Source organism: Oryzias latipes, chromosome 2 (assembly GCF_053564925.1).
Source record: "Oryzias latipes strain Hd-rR chromosome 2, Olatipes_Hd-rR_3.1".
Classification (NCBI taxonomy): Eukaryota; Metazoa; Chordata; class Actinopteri; order Beloniformes; family Adrianichthyidae; genus Oryzias; species Oryzias latipes.
In genome coordinates this window covers 45,926,681-45,951,883 of record NC_136238.1, presented here as the reverse complement: position 1 = coordinate 45,951,883, position 25,203 = coordinate 45,926,681, and the positions used below count along the sequence as shown (strand labels likewise).

The 25,203-nt window shown below is 41.5% G+C and overlaps 2 protein-coding genes and 1 long non-coding RNA gene across 3 annotated transcripts in view; 1 reads left to right on the top strand and 2 right to left on the bottom strand.

Annotated features, from left to right (window-relative positions):
• LOC144989004 (NLR family CARD domain-containing protein 3-like) overlaps nt 1–25,203 on the top strand; it is a 195,453-nt gene that overhangs the window by 121,337 nt on the left and 48,913 nt on the right. The window lies entirely within an intron of this gene.
• Nucleotides 2,429–14,462, bottom strand: LOC144989146 (uncharacterized). The gene is made up of 2 exons (XM_078941246.1): nt 14,095–14,462; nt 2,429–4,305 (listed from the first exon to the last, which is right to left on the bottom strand). The coding sequence occupies exons 1-2, from the start codon at nt 14,264–14,266 to the stop codon at nt 2,939–2,941; spliced, it is 1,539 nt and encodes a 512-aa protein (XP_078797372.1). The 5' UTR covers nt 14,267–14,462; the 3' UTR covers nt 2,429–2,938.
• LOC144989420 (uncharacterized) lies at nt 20,875–23,021 on the bottom strand. Its single transcript, XR_013653575.1, has 4 exons — nt 22,864–23,021; nt 21,950–22,139; nt 21,741–21,870; nt 20,875–21,565 (listed from the first exon to the last, which is right to left on the bottom strand). It is a non-coding gene; the product is annotated as an uncharacterized LOC144989420 (long non-coding RNA).

Here is a 25,203-nt window from a genome sequence, read left to right as displayed (position 1 = left end):
GTCCCTGCTGTGCAGCTCTGTTCTTCCCCTCTGTCATGTGTTCATCCGTCCACATGAGGGCGCCGTCTAGGTCAGTGGTCTCCAACCTTTTTGTCACCGCGGACCGGTACAACGCAAGGCACGTTTACCGCAGATGGGGGGTGGTATTTTCTCTTTAGTAATAACAATAATAATATATAATTCATTATAATAATAATGAATTGACAAAGCCTCTTGGATAAGAGGCGAAACGTCTTCTAACTTTAAAAACCAAGTCCAGATGACATCCCCTAAACCTACTACAATGGAACCAACCTGGATGAATGAGAGTCTTCATAGACAATAATAATGAATGTAAATCCACTGTGTAATCATGTGCAACTTTATTACTTTATCAGCGGTGTCCTCGTAACGTCACACCAACAACAGAACATCCCATGAGCAACATCGTTTCTACCATCACCGCATATTACGCACAGTGGGTTTGGTACGTGGGAATTGCCCGTGGCGATAAATCCATATTTTAAATAGGTTTCTTGATACTGCCTGTTAAAGGCAGATTCCCCTTTTTTAGCGGGTGCAGGTTACTCTTCTGTCCTTTCATTGGACCTTTTCCTCTTGTCAAAGCAACTTTCTAAAGAAGTTTGTTTTTTGCTCATTTTGTTTGTTTGGGTTTAATTTTATCGAGGTGTATCATGTGATGTTTGGTGTAGCAACTTTGATGTGCGTTAAGTGTGACGGATACAACAGAGAGAATCCGGTCACTTTTCAAAATAAAACGTTTTTTTTCGGAAAAAAAACCCAATAAAATAGAAATTATTTTTTCTTTCTGTGCGTCCCGGTGCCAAAATTTCCCGCGGCCCAGTACCGGTCCACGGCCCGGTGGTTGGGGACCACTGGTCTAGGTCATGCCTGGTGAGCTGGAAGCCAAGAAAAGGAGTGAAAAATGGAGAAAATGAAAGACCTGAAGAAAGCTGCAGTTCAGCCTTCAGGAAGAAAAGTTTAGACCAATAATTACAGAAATAAAAAATGCTGCTGAGCGTCTGACTGAGATGATCCACATTCAGAAGAGAGTTTCAGAGTGAAAGACGTGTGGAAGAAGAGAATCCTGAAGGTTTCTGTGCAGACATGAACTCAGTCAGAGAGCGTCTGAATGTTGGAGGATCCAGAAGAAACCAGGAGCTCATGAAGGTGGTTCTGTTGGAGCAGAGAGCAGAACTCTGATCCCAGTTTCAGGAACAATGCAGGCTCATGTTCTGGACTGAAGAGTTCTCCTGAAAGGTTCTGTTCAGACTTCTTCAGGATCACATCTGTGTGTGAATGTGGAGCTTTGTCTGAACCAAGCTGCAGCTTGCTTTGAAGTAGAGGTAAGATCGGGCTTAAAAAATCCAGATCAGAACAATTGATACAGATACCTTAGATCAAAGAAAGGCTCAAAAACGGATGGAATTTCATGTTGGCGACATAATCATCTCAAACACGTCTATCGTTGCATTTTCCTATTGTATTTTTAGTGTGGCTAAGACTAAATCTTGTTGCTCGCACCTGTTGAATGTTAAAGTCCTGTTAGCTGTCATGCATGTAGGTGTGGGACGTTTATTCTCCTCAGCTGACCCATCGTCTCCTGCGCAAACGGTGTGCTGAAGTAACAGCCATGCATGAGAACCGTTTGGTTGAGGTTAATATGCAGCCGCGCGTAACCATAACCTTAACCCTCCTTCGGGTCTGTGCAGCACAGAAATAAGTTTAGCACTAACTGCATGCATTTAGAAAATAACATGAATAAATGCGTTCTAAAAAGGAAAGTAAGGAACTCCTCACGGTGGTCCGGGGAGGGGGATGTCAGATTTCCTGCCTTAAATGCTTAAATGTTTCCCTGCTTTCAAGCCCAGTCAATGTCACATGTCATATACCCCACTGTGATTGGTTGGTTTGTCAGCTCTGTGCACAATACTGAAAAAGTATTATTCATATAAACTGGCAGGACACACTACCATTAAACTTTCATATGGGGGGGGGGGGGGGGGGGGGCAAAATATCATTTTGGGGGATGCAAATAGCCTGCGGACCCCTGTCCTAAGAGAACAATTAACTTGTCTAACCATACAACTACAAGCTAAAATATAAATTGCCAAATATTTTTTTTTTTTATTTAATAACCCTTGTGCTGTCTTGGATGACCCCGCCCTTACTTTGACGTGTTCTCCCTACCATAACAAGGGTGGATAAAGGTGGACAAATTTCATGTAATCCATTGAACCAGTGAAGATCACAAATCATTGAAAAAAAAAGGTTCAGAGCACTGTCTAGTGGGTCTAGATGACCCAACTTCCAACGGTAAAGTGCCTAGGATAGCACAAGGGTTAAGCATTTCAACTTGATACAAGTGCAACTGCAACTAACAAAGAAACTATGTTTTTGTTAGAAATGATAGACACACACAGAGGGCTTCAGAAACAACTGAAAATCATTTATTTAGGAGCATTTAATAAACATTTTCTCTGTTGAACTAACCTGCTTCACTTAGAAACACAGGTCTAGACTAAGGTCAGCTAGCTAACAGGTATCCGTTGATGGACCTATGACTTAGTATTCATTTCAAAATGAATTCATGAACAATATTATATCATATTAACTCCAATACAAACTAACAAATATTGTCCTTTATTTGACACTTTTTAACAAGATACGAAATGGAACTGACAAAGAAAAAACACACACGCTTTTTTTTCCGAATTGCCACACACCGAGTGCTTCAGAAATGGCTGAAAATATAATTTATTTATAAACATTTGAAAACATTTTCTCTGATTAAAAAAAAAACGACTTTACTTTAAAAAAAATTGAACCTTTGTAAACAAGAATAATTTATCGCCTAACGTGAAACTTACAGTGATACCTGCAATTATTTCTCCTGAAAAGGAGGAATGATTGTTGGACTGGAACTACGAAGCTGTTTCTACCGTGTGTGGGTTAACATGTGACGTGTAACAAGAGACCTCTGGGTGAAACGTTTGCTGCATTTTTTACAGGAATAAGGCTTCTCTGCTGCGTGAGTAAACATGTGAGATGAGAGATTAGATTTTTTCCTGAAATCCTTGTTGCATTCCTTACAGGAATAAGGCTTCTCTCCTGTGTGAGTTAACATGTGATGAGTGAGCACAGATCTATACCGGAAACGCATGTTGCATTCGTTACAGGAATATGGCTTCTCTCCAGTGTGGGTTAACATGTGAGATGTTAAATGAGACCTTTGAGTGAAACTTTTGCTGCATTCCTTACAGGAATAAGGCTTCTCTCCTGTGTGAGTATACATGTGATGAGTGAGCACAGAACTATACCGGAAACATTTGTTGCATTCTTTGCAGCAAAAAGGCTTCTCTCCTGTGTGAGTTAACATGTGACACGTGACATGAGACTTTTGAACAAACCTTTTGCTGCATATTTTACAGGAATAAGGCCTCTCTCCTGTATGGGTAGACATGTGATACTTCAAACTTTGAGCAGTAGTATAACTTCTTCCACACTCTTTACAAGAGTATTTCTTTGGTTTCTCTTTTTTTTTACATTTCTTCTTTGAAGCACGTTTCTTTAAACTTTTGCCACGAACACAATTTTCTGTTATTTCCTCCAAGTTGATGTCACAGTGACTTTCTGAGATGTGAGAGTTGTCCACTCTTTGAACATGACGTCTGTCTTTTCTCTTCCTCTGATCTTTCTTCTGTGGGTCTGTCTCTCCATCTGTAGTTGATGTTGGTTCTTTGTGTTGGTTTCCTTCTTCATCTTGACTATTAGTTACATTAAAGCTCTGCTGATTGTTTAGATCTTTTTCACTGTTCTCATCTTCCTCATAAGTAGGAATCTCCATCAAGGTATCAGTCTCCTGCTTCAGATCAAGCTGATCGTCACCTTGATGTATGCAGAGCTCTTCTTGCTCCTCTTTCATATGTGGAGGTTCTGGTTCCTGCAGTTCCTCTCCAGTCTGTGGAGGTTCTTGTTCATTCAGTTCCTCTTTAACTTCTGCAGGTTCTGGTTCCTGCAGTTCCTCTTTAGTTTCTGAAGGTTCTGGTTCCTGCAGTCCCTTTTTAGTTCCTGAAGGTTCTGGTTCCTGCAGTTCCTCTTTAGTTCCTGAAGGTTCTGGTTCGTGCAGTTCCTCTTCAGTCTGTGGAGGTTCTTGTTCCTTTAGTTCCTCTTTAATTTCTGAAGGTTCTAGTTCCTCCAGTTCTTCTTCAATCCGTGGATGTTCTGGCTCCTTCTGTTCCATCCTTAACCTCTTGTGCTGGTTGCAAATATCTTCCACTTCAATCATCCAATGCTGAGGGATGACTGCAGGGACACAAACACAACAAGAAGCTTTTTTACACTTTTAAAACAATTTGTTCTTTGTTAAGTACCAATAAAAATTGTAATCACTTCAATCAGAAGATAATTGCTTTACATTTTTTATGAAAAAAGAATCCAACCATTCATCCATTTTCTGAACCCCCTGAATCCCTGGGGTTTATACCAGCTACTGTTGGGCGAAGCCAGGGTCCACCATGGACAGGTTGCCAGTCCATCACAAGACCACAGAAGACACACACACACTCATATCCACACCTACGGGTGTTATGGTGGGGGCACAAGGAGAACATGTAAACTCCATACAGCAAGGACCCAGCTGAGATTTAATCTAGAGCCTTTTCTCTGTGAGGTGAGAGTTCGGGTCAAACACCTCACATCAAGAAACTAATAATTTCTAAAATATTACACACCAATTTTAATACCAACTACAGCTCTTAATTCACACAATCCCTACACCAACACACTATGAACTCATGTGTTACACAAGAAGGGATGTGGTCACTGACCTTCTGTCCTCTATGCTATCCCATCTGGGGGACGTCAGACAATATTTCCAAGAACAGTTCGGCACAAGACTTAAGTTGGTGTCCAATATTCTTTCTACTTTCATTATTTAGAAAATCTATTTTTACATGGTAATGATTCTACAAGAAAATGTAGTTTCAAAATAACATTTTTAATTTTTAATTTCATATAGATAGACATTTTTAGCAATGAAACCACTCAATTCAGGCTCAGATTATCCATCAGGGCTAAAATATTAACTAAACACGGTAAACCAGATAAGGAACTACCACACGGAAACAGCAGGTATTCTTCACAAAAAGTCTGGTTTTGATTGACAAGGCCATAACCTTTTGATCTTTTGTTAGATGCTGTGAATATTTGTAATGAAGTTGCAGTGAAACACTATTAAGACATGTTTTTAACTAGTCTAAATTAGAGATCACTTAATGATGCTCATCAGTATTGTGATGGGCGACACAATAGGCTGTCAGTTACCTCAGCTTGCCTGTTTAGTACAGACATGGACTTTTGACATTTGATCAGAGTAGTGGCACACCTGCTACTCATTTCTGAATTATTTTTCTCCACTTCAGGGTCTAAAATGATCAGTGGGCACATTATTTACGCATGCAATTAGCTGTTGTCACCAGGCATCAACATGCTAGCAGACAAGTGACTGGAGATTCTCAAAGAGTTACGCCGTCACAGGAGAGGCTGTAGAATTTGAGTTAAGCACCAGGAGAGGAAGGAACGCTACAAGTCAAGTCTCCATCCATCTTCACGGAGAATGTAAGGTATTTTCCAAAAATAATGAAGGACCTCACAGCACTAACCAGACTGCAGTAGGAGTACCAGCAGAGCAGTCTCCTGCTGTTCATGGAGACCTGGCTCATGGACCTCACACCAAACTCTGATGGAACTCTGGAGCATTTCCAACTAGTGAGAGCGGACTGGTAGGTGGTAGGAAGGGGGCTTGTGGTGTACGTTAATGGGAGATGGTGTAAACCACAAGACAAAATGTCCGCAAAGACATCCACAGTCCCTTCTCATAATATATGGAGACTTTAACTCCGCTCCTCTTTCTCCCCCAACTTCACCCAGTATGTTGACTGCCAGAGCAGGGGCAATAAAACACTGAACTTGCTGTTTGCCAAAGAGGCCTGCAGCTAATCAGCTTTACCGTCACTGGGTAACTCTAAAGCAACCTGGACATTCTTAAGACCACATATAACCCCTTGGGGAAGAGGATACACCCCACCATAAAGATGGAAAGGCTGTGGATGATCATCGACTTCAGAAGGAAGTCACTTCCATTTCATCTGTGAACATCCAGGGAAAAGACATTAAGACATTGGACTTAGAAATACCTGGGTGTTCACCTCAATGACAGACTGGACTAGATGACTAACACTGACATCTTGAACAAGAAGGGCCAGTTGACTCCAATTGCTGAGGAGACAAAGGTCTTCAGAGTTTGCAGGACTCTTAAAGACTATCTATGATGGTGTTATTGCATCTGTCCTCTTCTACGGCGTGTGTTGGCGGGGAGTGGATGCATGGACAGGAACAGGAGGAAGATCGACAAACTGCTGCAGAGATCCAGCTCTGTACTGGGATGTTCCCTAGAGTCTGTGACTGTGATGGGTGAGAGGTAGATGTAAGGAAAACTGGAATCCATCATGGACAATCCTCTTCATCCTCTGTGTGAGACCATGGAAGCACTGAGGATCTCCTTCAGTCAGAAAGAGCATTCACAGATCTTTCTGCTATCAGCTTTTAACGCCTCATAGACACTGAACACTTCATTGTGTTATTTGATGCAGTTTGGTAACCATTATGAAAAGAAAAAAATAGAAATGGTAAAATAAGCAGGGTAAAAAAAGATTCGTGAAACTACATTTCATTGGGTTAATTATTGATGACAAAGTAAACTGAAAAGCACATGTTAGATATCAGCAAACTAAACTCTCCAGAAGAATCTCAGTTTTAAATAAAGCTGTGTTCATATTAATAATTTTAATTCAAAAGAACGTCCAGTGTATCTCCAGGAGGATGACACTGAATTCTACTGAACCAGATTCTTCTCATGCTGTGATGTTAGTAGTTGGGTTATTAATGATGAAAGCTGACAGTAAAACTCATATATACCCTGATCAGTCAGTCACACACAGGGCTTTTATTGAGGCCCGCAGGCATTCTTGATTGGAACCGAGACACCCAGTCTGACCCAGCCGTCCTGCCACTGTGCCTATTGCCGGGTCCACGGTTCCAGCCCAGGAAATCTGAGCCCACTCAGTCAGCAGTGTCCACATTAAACGCATTTCTCAAGCCCTGTCAGCAGACCAGGGGTCCACTGTTCATTAAGCTGTGGTAAAAAGACATGAAGAAGCTTAACAAACTGGTTAAAAAGTTCTGGGCTAGAGCACCTAATTATTGATAAATGATTCATAACTCTCCAGAAACTTTAAGACAAACATGGGATAAATAACTTCCTGGAATATCAGTAACTTAAATATATTATTACTAAAGGGTTTAAATACAGAGACAACGATTTAAAGCTACCAGAAGTAGTTACCTCTCTGATTAATTTTACAATGAATACATCTCTCTCCAAAATATACAAACTTTTATGTAATTTAGATAATATTTTTTCACTTCCAATAACAAAATGGGATGCAGATTTTAGCATCAACACAGATGAAAACTTTTGCTCAGAACTTTGCCAAAACACCTTTAAACTGACTAAAAGTCCAAATCTGCAGCTAATCCATTTCAAAACTCTTCACAGAATTTACTACACTGGACAGAGGATGTTCAAGATGGGTCTCAGTAACTCAGACATTTGTCAGCACTGTGACAGTAATCTACCCGACAATTACATGCATGCACTGTGGTTCTGCACGCCTGTCCAGGCTCTCTGGCAGCAGGTATGTGCCGATCTATCAGCCTGGCTTAAGGTTTCAATCACGGCTTCACCGGCACTTTGTGTGCTTGGTGACAAGAGTGCCATCGATGTAGAAGGAGGATTATTATTAAATATCATTTTCATAACTCTTTGTATTGCTAAAAAAACCATCTTAATAAATTGGAAAAACAAGAAAAATATAAATATAGGTCAACACAGAAATCTGCTTTTTGATCATATCAGCTTGGAAAAAATGTCAGCCCAAAGTTCAAGTAACTTTGAAAGAATTCAGTCTCTCTGGTCTCCCATAGCTAACTCCATGACTTAGGGGGTGGGGGACCTGGTCGTCGCTGCTCCCTGCCTTTCTGCCGTGGTGCGGGGTGGGGGGGGGTCGGGGCCTCCGGTGCCCGTTGGGGGACCCCGTTTGTTGGGGGATCGGGTCTGGTGCCTGGGCGGGGTGGGCTGGGGCGCTGCGTGGTCTTCCGGCTCGGCGGTGGGGGGTACGTGATGCGGGGGGTTGAGTGGTGGTCCGGCTTGGCTTGGGGGGGGGGGGGGGGGGGGGCTCCTTGCCCGTACTGGGGGGGTGTTGACGGGGGGTCCAACTCTGGGGGGGAGGTCCAGCGGCGCTGGATGGGCTGCCCATCTACACCTGGGGCTGGGATCAACCCTTCCCTGGCTCTGGGACGGGGCAACCCTCTGGGTGCTCTGGGTGTCATCCGCTGCGGGTGCGGGGTCTGGGGGGGCTAGGGTGTAGCTGGGCCTAGGGTGTCGGCGCCTCAGGGGATGGGACCCCTGGGCTGAGGGGACCTGGCCCCTATGCTGGGGGGCTGGGGGACGGCTGTTTGACCACCGGGGGACAGTTTACCAGCTGTCCCCAACTTACCCCCTTCCTCATATAATCTCATATTAGGGTGAGGGGGTGGGGGGTTTAGCCTGCGATGCACCTTGGGGGGAGGAGCTACTTGGCAGCGGTCCCCCTCCCATGGTTGCCGTATGGAATGGGCCCCCCCCCTCTCTCAGTTTTATTTACACCTTAGACATGTAGGGCCCTTGGTAGGGGGGGTGCTTGGACATCACTGCCAGCAAGCAGCAGATGTCCACCTAGCACCCTACCCGCCTATTTTAACTGCACCCTATTAGTACACACACCCTTTACTACTCAAAATACACATTCAAACATAAAAACACACACACATACCCTCAAAACACACACCCATTTCACAAGGAAGGTGGGACCTCGGACCATCTGTCCCCTACCCCATCACTGGTAGGGGGTGCGGGACCCTTGGCAATGGCGGCCGTGTCCCCTTGTTGCTGGTTTCCTGGGCACGGCGGCCCTCTCTCCACACCGGGAGAGGGATTCCTGAGCCTTTTGGCAAGGCCAGAAGCCGGGGATCACATCACACCTTAGCCGGGGGTGTCCGTGTCCCTGTGGGGTGGGTTTTGGCCCTTGTCCCTGAGTGCTGGGCCTCGCCCAATTTCCAACTGTGGCCGAGCCTGGTCGGGCCATGTTTACAACACCCCACGTGGGCCCCCCTTTACTCCGGGGTGCCACCCTCCTGGGTGGGGACGGCTAGCCCCTGCCTTGCTCCTTTCTGGACCAACCGTGGGCCGGGTGGGTGGCTTCCTGGAGCGCGGAGCGGGTCTCCTTTGAAGGGGTTGGGGCGGGGGGATGCCCAGAACTCCTGGGTGTTGATTAGGTGCTCGTCTGGGGCTGTGGGCACCCTTCTCGGATGGGGGAGAGCAGCCCCTCCCGCCGCTGCTCTCCTGGTTGGGCTGAGGTGGCACTCTCTTTCCCCCCATGCCTCCCTGCTCTCTGGCTTTGGGGGCCCCGCGGCGGTCCTGCTGGCCCTGGCCCGGGGGGCGGTTGTTCCCTGCCTACTGCCGGTTGGCGTTGGGGGGGTTCTGGCTGCCGCTGCAGCGGGGGTCTTGGTGTGGGGATGGCTGGTCACCCTCCCTCCTTCTTTTCACATTCCACCATCCATTTTAGAAGAACGTAAACACTCACCTGAGCACAGGTGTTAGCTCACCTTTACACTAATATTTTGCATGATGGAATGAATGAAATATTTCACACCAGTTGGTTTAAAGGCATGAGTATGCGTGTGTGAACATTATCTGTATTGTGTACATATTGACATGTGTTCATCTTTGCAGCTAGCAGGTGTGTTTATAACATCTGAGTGTGTGAGTGGACACGCCCCGCCCTTTGAGATTTGTATTACATCTGAAGCTTACCATAATGAAATGAAAAATGACACTGAATGTTTGAATGAAAAATCCAGCAACTTGTTGCTTTATGCTGCTTCATGGTTTTACCCCCCCCCCCCCTATTATCACCCTCCTACCCCCCTCTCTCTTACGTCCCTCTCACTTCTTCCCCTCTTTCCTTTTCCGTCCAGTCCAAAGATTTTCTAACTTGATTCAAATTAATAAAGTTTGGCCTCAATTACAAAAGGGGTTTATTCAGACATTCCTCTGGTTTGTCTGAAGATGAATAACCCCTCTTGTTAAAGTAAAATATGTCCAACACAAGAGGCCCTCAGCTCTCATCTGTCTGCCCAGCTGTTGGACAGGACAAGTAAAAAAAAAAAAAACAGTTCTGGGCTGTTCTGGGCTGCACACTGGAGTGCATCAAGGAGGTGGTGGACAGGAGGATGTTGGCTAAGCTAGCATTCATCACCCATCCCACCCCCTGCACCAAACTGTAGAGGCGCTGACCAGCTCCTTCAGCACCAGACTGTTACACTCAGTGCAAGAAGGAGCTACTGCAGGTCATTCCTCTCCGCATCAGACTATAAAACACCGTGTTACAGTGACACTACTGTCACAGGGGTGTCTTTCTTTCACTCATTTATTTACTTATTGCTGCAGTTGTTGCTTTCAGCTGTATTTTTTGTTGTTGTTTTTTTGTTCTTGAACTGTTGCTTATGGTGTGCATTTTTGCTTATTTATTTTGTTCAATTTAATTTACCCTGTCATGCAAGTTGCAGATGTTCTTCTGTTTTTTTTTTTATAATGTTTAACTGTAATACTTGAAGGTTGCTTTACATTTGCTGAATGTCACTTTGCTGCTGCCGCAGACAACAGAATCTCCCCATCGTTGGATAAATAAAGTTTATCTTATCTTATCTGAAGCCAGCAACACTTTAGAAATGTCATGCTCCTCACATTACATGGTTTTCAGCAAAGCATGAAATGCCACTGTCACTGCTTTCTGTTTTTATTATTAAACACCTTATCTGTTCCTAATGACTAAAACCACAACATACAGACAACAAAGCCATCTCCTCACAAACATTTGTGTATTCTTCCTAGGGCTGTGACGAGAACCACATCAGTGATGAGGTCATCACCACACTTTTTTTTTTTTAGTTCAGCATATGTTCCGTGATTGGAACTATAATAAACACATTAAACACATTAATCTTTGCTGATAATTTACTTTTTCTGCTAGTCCTGTGTTCAGACTTTCCTTCTTTCTATCAGAATATTCTCTCCTTCTCTCCCTCCGTGCCTGTCACTCTCTCTAGTAGGCGGCGCTCTCGCTGTCTGCCTCTGCGCTGCACGTGGCTCCTTTACACACAGGAGCACTTTCAGAAGAGCACATCCTCATTCTACAACATTGCATTCATTTCCATTACAAGCTGCGTGCGTTCTTAAGTGCGCGACACGGCCGCCCGCCGGAGGATTTTGTGTTGGGGTGGGGGTGGGGGGTGTTACTGTTCTCCTTCACTCCGCCCCAGGTTTCCTGGGCCGCGACTCCTGCTGCTTTATCATCAAGACGGGGTTTATTAATATATTTAAAACTTTACACCCAGATATGAGCTGTATTGATAACTTTTTAGAAAATGCTGCTACTGTCAGGTGAATGTTTGTCTCATTTTAGTCTAGACTACAAAGTGTGACTTAAACACAGCTGGGAATTTAAGTAAGGAAGTAACCTTTTTATTTTGGACAAGTGTAGAATAACAGAATAAGACAAAAACAAGACAAAAATTATATAAAACAAGATAAAAGTACATAAAACACAACAAAATTATATAAACACAAGTCCAAAAGGGAGTGAGAAGACGAAAAAATTTTATACTTAACTTTGATTCCAAGAGCGTGTTCATTTATTTATTATTCATCCCAGAAATGGGCGTTACATTTGTCTTGTGTTTTATTAATTAAAAGCAACATTTGCTTTAAGTTGTCTGCCGTTTGAACTTATTGCTTTCCTTAAGTGGGGGGAAAAAAATCGGGGAAAAATCGGAAATCGAATAAAAACAAATAAAATCGGAGATTTATTTTAGGCCATATCGCCCAGCCCTAATTCTTACTGTGTAATTTTTGGGTTATTATTACACAAACTTAGTATTTCTGACAAAAAAAGTGTGTGCGCCCCTGATCTAAAGGCTAAACCGAAGCAGTCATCGCTCCACTAGAACTTGGATCCAAATGTTCTGGAAGATGAGCCTCTCTGCTTTGTTGAAGTGAACATATCAATAGCGGCCAAGCCTTCCTGTCATGGTCCCTTGTGTACAAACACAACTTTTCAGTCAATATCTGTAATTTTCTTCAGTAAATTTTCTTCAAACTTGCTGTGATGTTAGTGAACATCTACCAACAATAATCCAGTGAAAGTTTAGCGTAACCTTTTGATAAGATGCCATTTTGGATAGTTCACATATTACACTCTAACTACATATGAGGGAGGCTGAATTAGACTATAATGTCAATATCTGTTATTTTCTCCAGTCAATCTTCTTTACACTTCCTGTAATGATCATGAGTATCATTACTACACAAATATTCTATCTGCAGCATTCAAAATAAGCGGTTATCCTGTTGTTCGAGACAAGACTTTCAATAAAGATTATTCAAAAGTGTTGAACAACAGTACCTGGCATGGCCGCTAGAGGTCTCCATAAAAACGCAAAAAGATTTAAAACACATTCATAAAAAACCATAACTTTAACTCATAACAGAAAAGACTGACATGAGCTGAAAGAATTTTTTTCCATGGGATTGATTTGATATTCTACATTTTTACAACAGAAAATTGACTGTAGAAAAGTAAAGACATTGACATAAAAGACCAATTCAGGCTTCCTCATACATAATCATAGTATAATATTTGAACTATCCAAAATGGCACTTTATCATAAGGTGACGCAAAACCTTCACTGGAATATTGTTGGTAATGATGTTCATGATCATCACAGCAAGTTTGATGAAAATTGACTGTAGAAAAGTAAAGATATTGACATTACAGACTAATTCAGGGCTCCTCATACATAGTTAGAGAATAACATGTGAACCATCCAAAAACCAAAAAGTGATGCAAAACTTTCACTGGATTATTGTTGGCAATGATGTTCATGATTATCACAGCAGGTTTGAAGAAAAATGGAGAAAAATACTCCAACCATGTATATACCTAATATGGAGGTTTATAAACATGTTATACTATGAATGAGGAGGTCTGAATTGGTCTATAATGTCAATATCTGTACTTTTTTCCAGTCATTCTTCTACAGACTTGCTGTGATGATCATGAACAACATTACTAACATTAATCGAGTGAAAGTTTTGCGTCACCTTTTGATAAAGAGGCATTTTGAATAGGTAATATGTAATACTTTAACTATAAACCAGGGGTTGACATAGCCCAGAAATTTGCACTGGCCCACAGGGCCAGTAGTTTTTGAAACTTACTGGCCCTGCCTGAAAGTTACTGGGCCGACACCACGCGCGGCACAGCGCGACCCCGCCGCTCCTCAGGTGCTTGCAACTTTAGGGGGTCCGGGGGCATTGTATCAACTTAAATGAAGCAACTTTAGAAAGAGTTGACAGGACCAGATGTGATTTTACGTGGAGGTTCTTCATTTCTGTTTGATTCCATTCCATGTCATTCTCAACAACAAAACACTCTTTCAGTGTTAAATCTCACTTGTAGAATCTGTCTGATTATTATATTTCAGACAAAACATGTTATTTTGGAAGTTTATTATGGAATGAACAGACATGTCATATAAATGAATAAATCTGTAGATCAAATAACAATATAGGGCTTGAAATAACTCTCATTTATTTCAGAGCACAGTCCATGTTATTTGATGATGGGTAACAGTGACATGGATGATATTAGCGCCTTAAACCGTCTTTTCAGCTCGCTGGGCGTGTGGACCGTAAACTATGATGTAATGGCATGCTAAAAGTCAGTGACGGCTAGCGAGACCACACTTCCACAGATGTCGGCTCACTTGACCGCGGTAAACGTAAACCGCGTCATAGCGAGGGATCACTGGATTCTCGCGTGCGTGTGTTGTTCAATTGTGTTCTTCTCTGTCTGTGTGATGAAGGTGACATACCTATGTGGTGGAGCTGCAGCTGTGGTTTCCAGATGACATCCAGCAGTCTGCGCTGACGACAGAGCTCCTCCTCGTACTGGACGATGGTTCCTTCACAGAGTCTGCAGATTTCTTCAGCAACAGCAGCTAGTCGCTCGCTGATCAACTCTCTCAGAGACTGAAGGGAAGACATGGTTCCTGCTCCGATCTTCAGCTCCAACTCCCACAAACACCTTCTTTACGCTGCTTTTTCACTCGATGCTGACAGTTCATATCCTCCTTTCGGTCCAAAAACGTCACGAACGTCCGGACAAAACCGCCGCCGGTCTCTGAACACAAGCTAGCTACAAGCTGCTAGCGCCGCGCGCTGCTGTTTACTTCCGGATCACGCTGATAACTTCATTCTGAATAGTCTTTTACATTTCAATAATCTGAATATTTATTTATTTATAAAAATAATTTACAATAATTTTAAGTCATGAAATATTATATTTAAATAAAAGGTCTGGAAAAACAAAAATAGCTTTGTCAAAAATGCTTGCTAAGCGGATATGACGTCACTAGAATTTTCGATGTACTGGAATTCATCACAAAATCAAACTGTAATCAAAGATGTGAGCATAAAATAACTTTTTAGGAGATGAAGAACTGCTTAAAATTTGAGACTAAATAGAGACTAATTTTTTTTGTTTTGTTTTAATATTTAAGAGAATTTTTACATCCAACCCCAGTTTATCTAAAGTCTCACATTAGTACAACAATTATTTCTGTTTTTGTTTGACCCTTTGTCATTGTCTGCAGGTCTGTAAAGCAGAAATACCTGATGTTAGACTGAATAAATTCACTGTAAAAATGTTTGTATTGTTTTCTTCTCATGTACAGTATATAGACATTAACTTGATTCATTTTGACCTGATGGGGAAAAAAAATAAAGTCAATAGGATACACACACATAGACACACACAAACACACGTATAGACCATGTCCTGCATCTACACTATTATACTTAGAAACTTTGCAGGTGAAGCCAGATCTGAGCAAATAAAACTACTGCAACTAAAATAGCTAAAAAGAAATAAAGAAAAAATCATCGAGAAGAAAATATAAACATAAACTATAACAAATATAAAAAGAGTTCTCTGCATCTCTTCTTCACAGGGCGACTTCATCACCAGCAACAGTTTTTCTCCCTGTAGAAGATCAAGCAGCTTTTTTTATTTCTAAAAGTGCAAATAATGTTTAAGGTCACCATCTTCCTGCTGAAAGAAACAGGAAATGACATCATCCACATGAGAAGATGATGAAGAGTGAAAGAGTGACAGTACTTGTTCTAGTTCTCTGGTCCTCGTTCCCTTTGGTTCTCCTCCTGGACATGCAGACCAGAGCAGCAACCACACCCAGAAACATCAACACCACCTTCATCACGGCTCCAACCATGATGATGAAGTTGTGACCAGAAAGATCTGCAGACAACAGATTTACCAGCATCAACTACAATATTTGTAAATGGCTTTGACTTTCACAATTTGTCTTTGTTTTTGAAAATAATAGAAACAGTTTTACCTGAAGAGTCCAGAACATAGACAGCATCTGTCTTCACCTCCTCATCCTCCACAAACTGACAGATGAACGTCTGGTTGTTTCCCAGTCAGAACAGAAACACAGTCTGGTTGTCCTCTAAACTCCAAGCCAACAGCGTCACCAGACAGCTGAGATCCCGTCTCATTCATCCAGATGAAGCTGTTATGTCTACAGGGAATAGTTGGATCAAATCTACTCAGTGAACATTGGAATGGGACACTTCCACTTCCTCTGGGAGGAACGTCTGCTGGATCTTTACAAACTGAAGGAAAACACAAACAGAAAAGACGTTTTTCCATGAAAACCTTTGGTCCTGACAGTGACCACATGTACCTGCTGACCGTTTTCCAAAGAAAGAGCTGATTTGACCATTTTAGAAACCATTCAGAGAAATGTTTTCATTTGGTTCAACAAACAGAAATAGTCTGGATTTTGGAGTTTCAGAGTAAACTATTACAGAGGATGATGGAGTCTCATCATTTTCTGACAACTTTCAACAAACATTATTATAGAAATTATATTAAACTATATAAAAAAGGAACCAAAGAAATGTTTTCTGCATGAAGCAGAAACTTTGTTGTCAGCTCTTTCTTTGTCTTTCTAGTCCTGATTCTCCGGGTCTGTCTGGTCTAACTCCTATCATTCTTAGAATTAGAAAAGCCCAGAAGCTCTGGATTTGTGAGATAAATCCCCCCCCCCTCATCTAAGATGAAAACTGATTAGTTCTGACTCTGAACGTAAATAAAGGAATAATATTGAATCTATTGTAGAATCTGAAGGTTTAGATGAAAAACTCCAAACGTCAGAGTCTCTTCAGGGTTTGAGCTGTTTCTGAAAAAGATCAGAATGTTGACAATCATGAAGTCACAGAATTATTCATGTCAGAATACTCACTGCTCAAAGTATTCAGATACGCCTCAAACGTGTTCTTGTTCCTGAGCCCACAGAGACATGGAGCAGCATCTTCATCAGAGATGTTTGTGATGAGCAGAGAGCAGTCAGTGCTCACATTCAGCCTGGAAGCTCTAAGTGAACTCTGGACAACACTTCCATTGTGGACTTCTGGTCTCAGTGCTTCATCTGGATCTTTCTGGTTCAGCCATGTAACATCAGAGCACGAGGAAGAGGAGGATGTAGTTCTACAAGGTAAAAGGACGTCATCTCCAGCTCTGTGATGAAGATGTTTAGTTTGTTCACTGATGTCTGCAGGAGAGAAAAGAAGAAAAAGTTGAACCTTTAACACAACAGTCACTAACAAAATCACTGAAGAAATACAAGAAGATGATTATATCTGCAAAGTTTTGGTTTAATGCTCATTTTATTAAAGGATAAAATATTTTAATATAAAAAAATATTTTTCATAACTGACATCAAAGTCTGGATTTTTAGATAAATTTAAAAGTTACATTAATTCAATTCAGTCTTTTAATATGAAATTGTTCTTTCATTTCTGTTTTTCAGTCGTGGTTTGATTTCCTCTTCAATGATGAATAAAGATAAAACTGAAAATGAAGACTTTGCTTCTATTTTTGTGACATTAAACCATTAAAGAGACAGACAGTTTTGAAATTCCTCAAGGGAGTTTTTTTCCTCTTTCTTTAGAAACAGATCTTTTCCTCAGATCCATTCAAGAAGGTTTTCTTCATTCTAATGTGAACAGAATGAGTCTTAAAGTGTTTTTAATGGTAGAAAGGTGACAGTTCTGAACTTTAAACAATCAAACATGACAAAGTCAAAGACTGACAGAACAAGAATCAAATTAAAGCTGTGGGTGATGGATGACCCTTCAGGCAATACTCGCCCCCCCTGCCTGCCTCTAGGCGCCACCCGCACCCCTCTTTGCACCACCTCCCTCGCTGCCCCCTCTCTACTCATCACCGCTGTCCTTCCCACCAGTTTTTGCTGAGTTTTGGTTGTAGGTCTGACATGGGCCATAAATTAACTATCTCTGGTACTGTAGCTGTGGGAACCACTCCAGGCGTCCGTTCACGTGTGAAGAACAAAGCTCTAGGATCGACCTCCTGCGGTGACAGTTCCTGCCACCCATGGGGATTCCGTACCGTGTCCATCTGTGAGGTTCCCCCCAGAGACCAGATGCTGTGATGGACTGAAAGAAGTAGGCGGGCTCCTCTGTCAGCCAATCTTGAGCAGCCAGAGGCGGAGATACAGCAGCCATCTTGTTTCCGGGAGAGGAGATTCTGACCACATGTTTAAAAGTCTGCACTCAAGGAATTTTCTTTGTTCTCTCTTTGAAATTGCTGGCATGGTCAGTCGCCCGTAAACTAGGCGCTGTGCCAGCCCTGGAAATTCCTGAGAACCCGGGCGCTCGTTATGATTTTTGGGGTGTTTTACTATGCTTTAGAAATATTGTTAGGGAAATAAATTTTGTTCATCTTTTATCCGAACGAATCCGTGGTTTTTTGTTTTCAACTTTTTTGAACACGCAAAGAAAGTATCTACAAAGCGACTAGATATTTTCTCCTTCAGTTTCCACCACACACATCTACCCCCCCCCCCCCCCGCTTGTCAGAATCATACAAAGAAAACATGAATATTTCAAGCACCAGTAGCTCCAGCTCCAGTTCCAATGATGAAAAAAAATTTGTTCTGTTGAATGATGAAAGACGCCGTAAAAGACGCCGATTTTGGGAACATCCCATAGTTACAAGAAGAGAAGAACATGGTGAGTTTTATCGACTGGTACAAGAGCTCAAAATATATCATGAGCGTTTTCGGGGATATTTTAGAATGTCCGTCATTATTTCTTCGTGGCAGTGTAGACGCTACTTGGCGTCTATCTTCTTTGCTGGTATGTGTGCTCAGCAAGGCAGTTTTGTGTTTGAGCGCCCCCAAGATGTGTTTTACTGTAACTTCAGAAGCTCCAGACACGTGTGCAAAAGCGCCATTCTCATTGGTCGAATAGTTTTTGACGCGAGGCGTCGGTATGCACACTCACATTGGTGCCCTTTGTTTAGTCACGAGGCGTTAAACGTTGGCGAATATCACGCGCAAAATTCTATGAGGTGCCGTGTAGGACATTATTCAGAATTAGCATTCATAAACACATGTGAAATCTCTCACACACACTAGTGAAATGCTTGTATACATACAACTGAAAATGTATTCATTCACATACACATGTGAAATCTCTCACATACACATGTGAAATGCTCTCACACACACTACTGAAAATGCTCTCACACACACTACTGAAATGCTCTCACACACACTACTGAAAATGCTCTCACACACACTACTGAAAATGCTCTCACACACACTACTGAAAATGCTCTCACACACACTACTGAAAATGCTCTCACACACACTACTGAAAATGCTCTCACACACACTACTGAAAATGCTCTCACACACACTACTGAAAATGCTCTCACACACACTACTGAAAATGCTCTCACATTCACATGTGAAATGCTCTCACACACACTACTGAAAATGCTCTCACACACACTACTGAAAATGCTCTCACACACACTACTGAAAATGCTCTCACATACACATGTGAAAATGCTCTCACATACACTACTGAAAATGCTCTCACACACACTACTGAAAATGCTCTCACACACACTACTGAAAATGCTCTCACACACACTACTGAAAATGCTCTCACACACACTACTGAAAATGCTCTCACATACACATGTGAAAATGCTCTCACACACACTACTGAAAATGCTCTCACACACACTACTGAAAATGCTCTCACACACACTACTGAAAATGCTCTCACACACACTACTGAAAATGCTCTCACACACACTACTGAAAATGCTCTCACACACACTACTGAAAATGCTCTCACATACACATGTGAAATGCTCTCACACACACTACTGAAAATGCTCTCACACACACTACTGAAAATGCTCTCACACACACTACTGAAAATGCTCTCACATACACATGTGAAAATGCTCTCACACACACTACTGAAAATGCTCTCACACACACTACTGAAATGCTCTCACACACACTACTGAAAATGCTCTCACACACACTACTGAAAATGCTCTCACACACACTACTGAAAATGCTCTCACACACACTACTGAAAATGCTCTCACACACACTACTGAAAATGCTCTCACACACACTACTGAAAATGCTCTCACACACACTACTGAAATGCTCTCACACACACTACTGAAAATGCTCTCACACACACTACTGAAAATGCTCTCACACACACTACTGAAAATGCTCTCACACACACTACTGAAAATGCTCTCACATACACATGTGAAAATGCTCTCACACACACTATCCAAAATGCTCTCACATACACATGTGAAAATTTCAATAGAAACGGAAGGCATATCAGTAGAAACAACGTTTTTTTTTTTACTTTATTGTTAGAAACGAAGTTGGTCGACTGAAGGCATTTCAGTGGAAATGAACCTGTGTCCGAATTCCTGCCCTGATCCCTAACTACTAAAACCCTATATAGTGCAGAACTATATATAGTTCTCTGAATTTAAAAGCAATTCAGACACCCGTGCTCAGTACTTTTTTCTTTTGGGTGTTGTTCATAACGCGCTTGACACGGAAACAAAGTGGCGCATTACCGCCACCACCTGGTCTGGAGGCGAACTACTATTTAACGCGGAGAATGACACTTATTTGTCAGAGTAAAAACATAATAAATATGAACATTTTACAAAGACTATTTATGAATCTGCTGTGTTCTGATCATGGAAAACGTGACTGATTTATAAATAATTAAATTACAAACACTTTGGTGTTGATTTAATGTATTTGTTCATAAATAAACCCCCAAGTTATTTTTTCATGCCAATATTTATTTTGTTTTTGTGCCGCTGAACGATTAACGGGCTCTTGCAAGGAGGCATTTTTTTCTGTAGTTTTCTTACACCTTACTGAAAATGGCTTTGAAAATGAATCTGTCCGTGTTCCTGGCAATAATTCAACCGTTTTTCGTGAGATCAAACTGAAAACGAGCAGATATGCAGCATCACAGGACGGCAAGGACAAGCAGACATCTCAGAAGATTTCCTCTGGATGCCCTGACCAGACAGAATAACTTGTGAGTTAAACTTAAAGCTTTTTTTTTAGTTAAACCTAAACTTTAACTTAAACTTTGTTACTAATCATGCTCAAGGTTACACAGTCTGCTGGGTAAGAGTTTAACATTCTTTTTCAAGTGAGTTGTGTAGTCCAATTACATGAAACACTTGTGAGTTCAAAGTTTAGAATTTTTTATTCAGAGTCAAACCATATCACTTGTTTTAAACAAAAACAAAACAAAAACTTTCATTTTTAAAAGTTTAAATGAAAATCCAAAAACCCAGCCAAATAAAAACCACGAGATTTTCCAGAATTAATAAATACTTCATAATCTAAAATGTAAGACATCAAAATAAATAGAAACATTAAAAAAATGTGATTTAATTTCCTCAATGAAATAATTAATGTTGCATTTTCCAGGGTCTTCCACGTCTCTACTGCTTTACCAACACAAAGGTGTCTGTCCTGGCCCTTTACGCTGACGGTCAGTCCGACACAAGACTGGATTTTCGGTTGACCCGCAGGACCATCGAGCATCTGGGTCGATGGTCCTGAAGCATCAGCTTCGGGTTCCTCACACTCTGGGGGGTCACAGGAGACTGACGTCCTGGTGTTTCTTTTCTGGCTGGCGTGTGGCACATCTTACAGTGTGGTAGCCAGAGTCTTTGACATGACACGGTCCACCGTGAGCCATGTTGTCCACAGGACGGCAGACCGCATCCTCCAGCTGATGAGCAGGGTCACCCAGCTTCCCGGTGGGAATGAACTACCATAAGTCGCCTCTGGATTTTAGCAGCTCGCTTGGTCTTTCTCCTTCCAAAGGGTCACAAGGAGCATTGATGGCTGCCACATAAGAATAAAGGCCCTAAAAGAAAATGCAGCTTGTTATTTTAACAGGAAGCTTTTTTATTCCATTAAAATGCATGCTATATGTGACTCTAATGCCAAATTTATAGATATTTTTGTTGGGAATCCAGGATCAATCCATGATTCACGGGTTCTACGTAAAAGCCCAATTTATGTAAATCAAACAAACCCACCTGAAGGATCCTTTTGGGTGATGGTGGGTATCCCTGCATTGCACATCCCATCATGCTGCTGACACCCTACAGGGAACCCATGAGGAATGCCATTGAGGCAGTTACAACCAGAACCACTCCAGAACACGCTCTGTTGTGAAGAGAGCATTTGGCATGATAAAGATGAGGAGGAGAGCAATATTTCTGGGGGCACTGGAAGTAAAACCAACCTTTGCAATGAAAATCATTGCCTGCAGTTCAATTCTGCACATTCTGTGCATCAGCAAAGGCGACTGCTTAGCCACAGATGTTGAGCCACAGCAGGACAACACCAGGAACATGCAGGACGAGCAGAGTCACGTCTGTCTGCAAGGACAAATCTTTGCTTTCCTTTCAGCTCCAACTGTGACACACATGACTCTAGAAGACCAGGATTATTGTTAACATCTATAAAAATAAATATTAACATATAAAACGAAATTCTAAATATGTACATCTGATATTTATAAGAAAATCCTTTTAAGATTGTTAAAAATAGCTCAAATTTAAATAATACATGTAAATTATTCATTTTTGTTCATACATTTATTAAACAAATTGGAAAAACAATGGCTGCATTACATTTAGAACAATAATTTCAACTCAAGTAAACTTAACAGACTCTCCTGTCGCTGTTCCTCCCTTCTAGCCCTTTCCTCCTCTCTCTTCTGGGTCTTTAACATAAACCTTTAACCCAGTACGACAACGATTAACCGTTTATTAAAATGAAGTCAAATCTGATCATATATGTCTCTACCCATCTGGCACGAGCTAGCTTGAAAACAAACAGGCTATCTTTCTCCATCCGCAAATGGATCGGATTTTCCTCATCCTCGTCTGTCCCTACATATATGAACACATTTAAAACATGTGTTAATAACTTGTGACTACGGTTAGAAGTCACTGCTTTTTGATGTAATATCTAGCGTTTGTTTTTAGCCTTCGGCGCTAATTCGCGTTAGCGTTAGCTTTAGCATTACTGAAATTGATGAGCTTCAAAACAATCTAGGTTGTTGATTGAGGAATATAACATATTAAACACATCATCTTAAGTATTTACAAATATATTTTACAACAGATACTGGATATTTTTTAATATACTTACACGTTTCGGTGGTTTTCCTTGCACAACCGGCTGCCATTTTCGAATGATTCAGACGAATGATTATCTCGCGATAATCAGCCAACTTCCGTTTCTACTGAAATGCCTTCCGTTTCTGTCGAAAATTTCAGTAGTGTATGTGAGAGCATTTTGGATAGTGTATGTGAGAGCATTTTCACATGTGTATGTGAGAGGATTTTCAGTAGTGTGTGTGAGAGGATTTTCAGTAGTGTATGTGAGAGCATTTTCACATGTGTATGTGAGAGCATTTTCACATGTGTATGTGAGAGCATTTTCACATGTGTATGTGAGAGGATTTTCACATGTGTATGTGAGAGCATTTTCAGTAGTGTGTGTGAGAGCATTTTCACATGTGTATGTGAGAGCATTTTCACATGTGTATGTGAGAGGATTTTCACATGTGTATGTGAGAGCATTTTCAGTAGTGTGTGTGAGAGCATTTTCACATGTGTATGTGAGAGCATTTTGGATAGTGTATGTGAGAGGATTTTCACATGTGTATGTGAGAGCATTTTCAGTAGTGTATGTGAGAGCATTTTGGATAGTGTATGTGAGAGCATTTTCACATGTGTATGTGAGAGCATTTTCAGTAGTGTATGTGAGAGCATTTTCACATGTGTATGTGAGAGCATTTCAGTAGTGTGTGTAAGAGCATTTTCACATGTGTATGTGAGAGGATTTTCACATGTGTATGTGAGAGATTTCACATGTGTATGTGAGAGATTTCACATGTGTATGTGAGAGATTTCACATGTGTATGTGAATGAATACATTTTCAGTTGTATGTATACAAGCATTTCACTAGTGTGTGTGAGAGATTTCATATGTGTTTGTGAATGCTAATTCTGAATTATGTCCTACACGGCACCTCATAAAATTCGTCCCGGTGTGTACGGGCCTTAAGGCTAACGTAGCTGCATGTGGCTAAAAGTGATCAGCATCATCAACTGACTCAGAACAACACACTGCTTCCTTAGCCTTAAACTTACCGTGGTAACTAGCATAACCTGCTTTAGGAATATCATCTGCAGAAAACAACAAATGGAAAAAAACCACAACAACAAATGAACAATCCACTCTCCACATCTGGTTAAATCAACAGAGAATCAAAGTCTGGAGAAATGAACATTTGTAAAACAAACTTGTTCCGTAATTATCAGATTTTTTCCTGCTGCTGAGTTTTTTTTACGTTTTCATTTCTTCTTTATTGTTATACATTTCCTCAAGCTCCTCTAAAACTGTTGAGTGGTTGTAATTTCATTTATGCTTTTCTAAAATAAACTCCAAACAGGTTCTGTCAGAAAAGTACAAACCTGCTTTAAAGAGAAGTGTTTTATTGAATTCAATAATAATTATAATAATAAAAACCTGTTTCAACAGGTAACATTCTTTTATTTTTAGTTATCTTTTCTTCTGTGACGCTTGCATAACAACCAACATAAATGAGTTCAAAGGTTTTACCTCACTTTATTTTCCTGATAGTTTGGTAAAAATAACAACAATGACATTTATATAGAAAAATTGAAATACTATATTGTTCCAGTGCAACCCGAACAAGATCAGACGTACAACAAATACACACATACAGTTCAAGTTGACTGAGGCAGCAGCAGCAAGTGCGCACCTTTTTTCTTAGGATGGGTAAAGATGGTTACAATAGGTGGGGTGGGGGGATTGGTGACAAAAAAAGTCGTATCCCAACACTGTGATACAATGTGTAGGTACAAGAAAAAAACTACACCGTCTGAACACAGAAGCAAATATTAGGGAGGTCGGGGGGGGGCAGCAGCATCGGCCTTCAGCACAACAGGGTTTTTCCACACTCTGTTGTTTTGTTGGAGCCAAGGAGTCTCAGCTCGTGGGGGGGGTGTCCAATTAGATTAGATTTCCCAGCGCCAGCAGATTGTTTGCTCTGTGTCCTTGACTGGTCTTACACCGAGAAGCAGATCTGATCTCAAAAGTGGGCAATTTAAGCCAGTCTAGCCTCAATTCAGGCAGAAACGCGCTCCAAGTTGGTATCCATCTTCTGCACAAGTTCAAAGATCGTGAGCATCCTGCCTAAGTGGGCCAGACAAGCACAGAGCTTTTGATCCACCTGTGAAAGTTTCTTGTACTGAGTCTCTCCTCCCCGAAGGATCCTATTCCAGAGTTCAGACGAATCTCCTCTCTCCGTCTTCCGCTCCCAGACTGCCTGATAGATCAGAAATCCTCCGATCCCAATGAGGAGGAATTCAATTATCATAAATCCATATAAGTACACATCCTCAAGTAGCAGCAGGCAGAAAGATGCAGCTCCAGACAGACAAAAGCTGGGGGGGGGCT

Excerpts from the sequence above, each read along its gene's own strand:
- LOC144989146 (XM_078941246.1), bottom strand. The coding sequence starts at position 14,266 with ATGTCTTCCCTTCAGTCTCTGAGAGAGTTGATCAGCGAGCGACTAGCT. Across the intron at positions 4,306-14,094 it reads GCTGCAGCTCCACCACATAG|TCATCCCTCAGCATTGGATG; the intron begins GTATGTCACCTT and ends GTGTCCCTGCAG.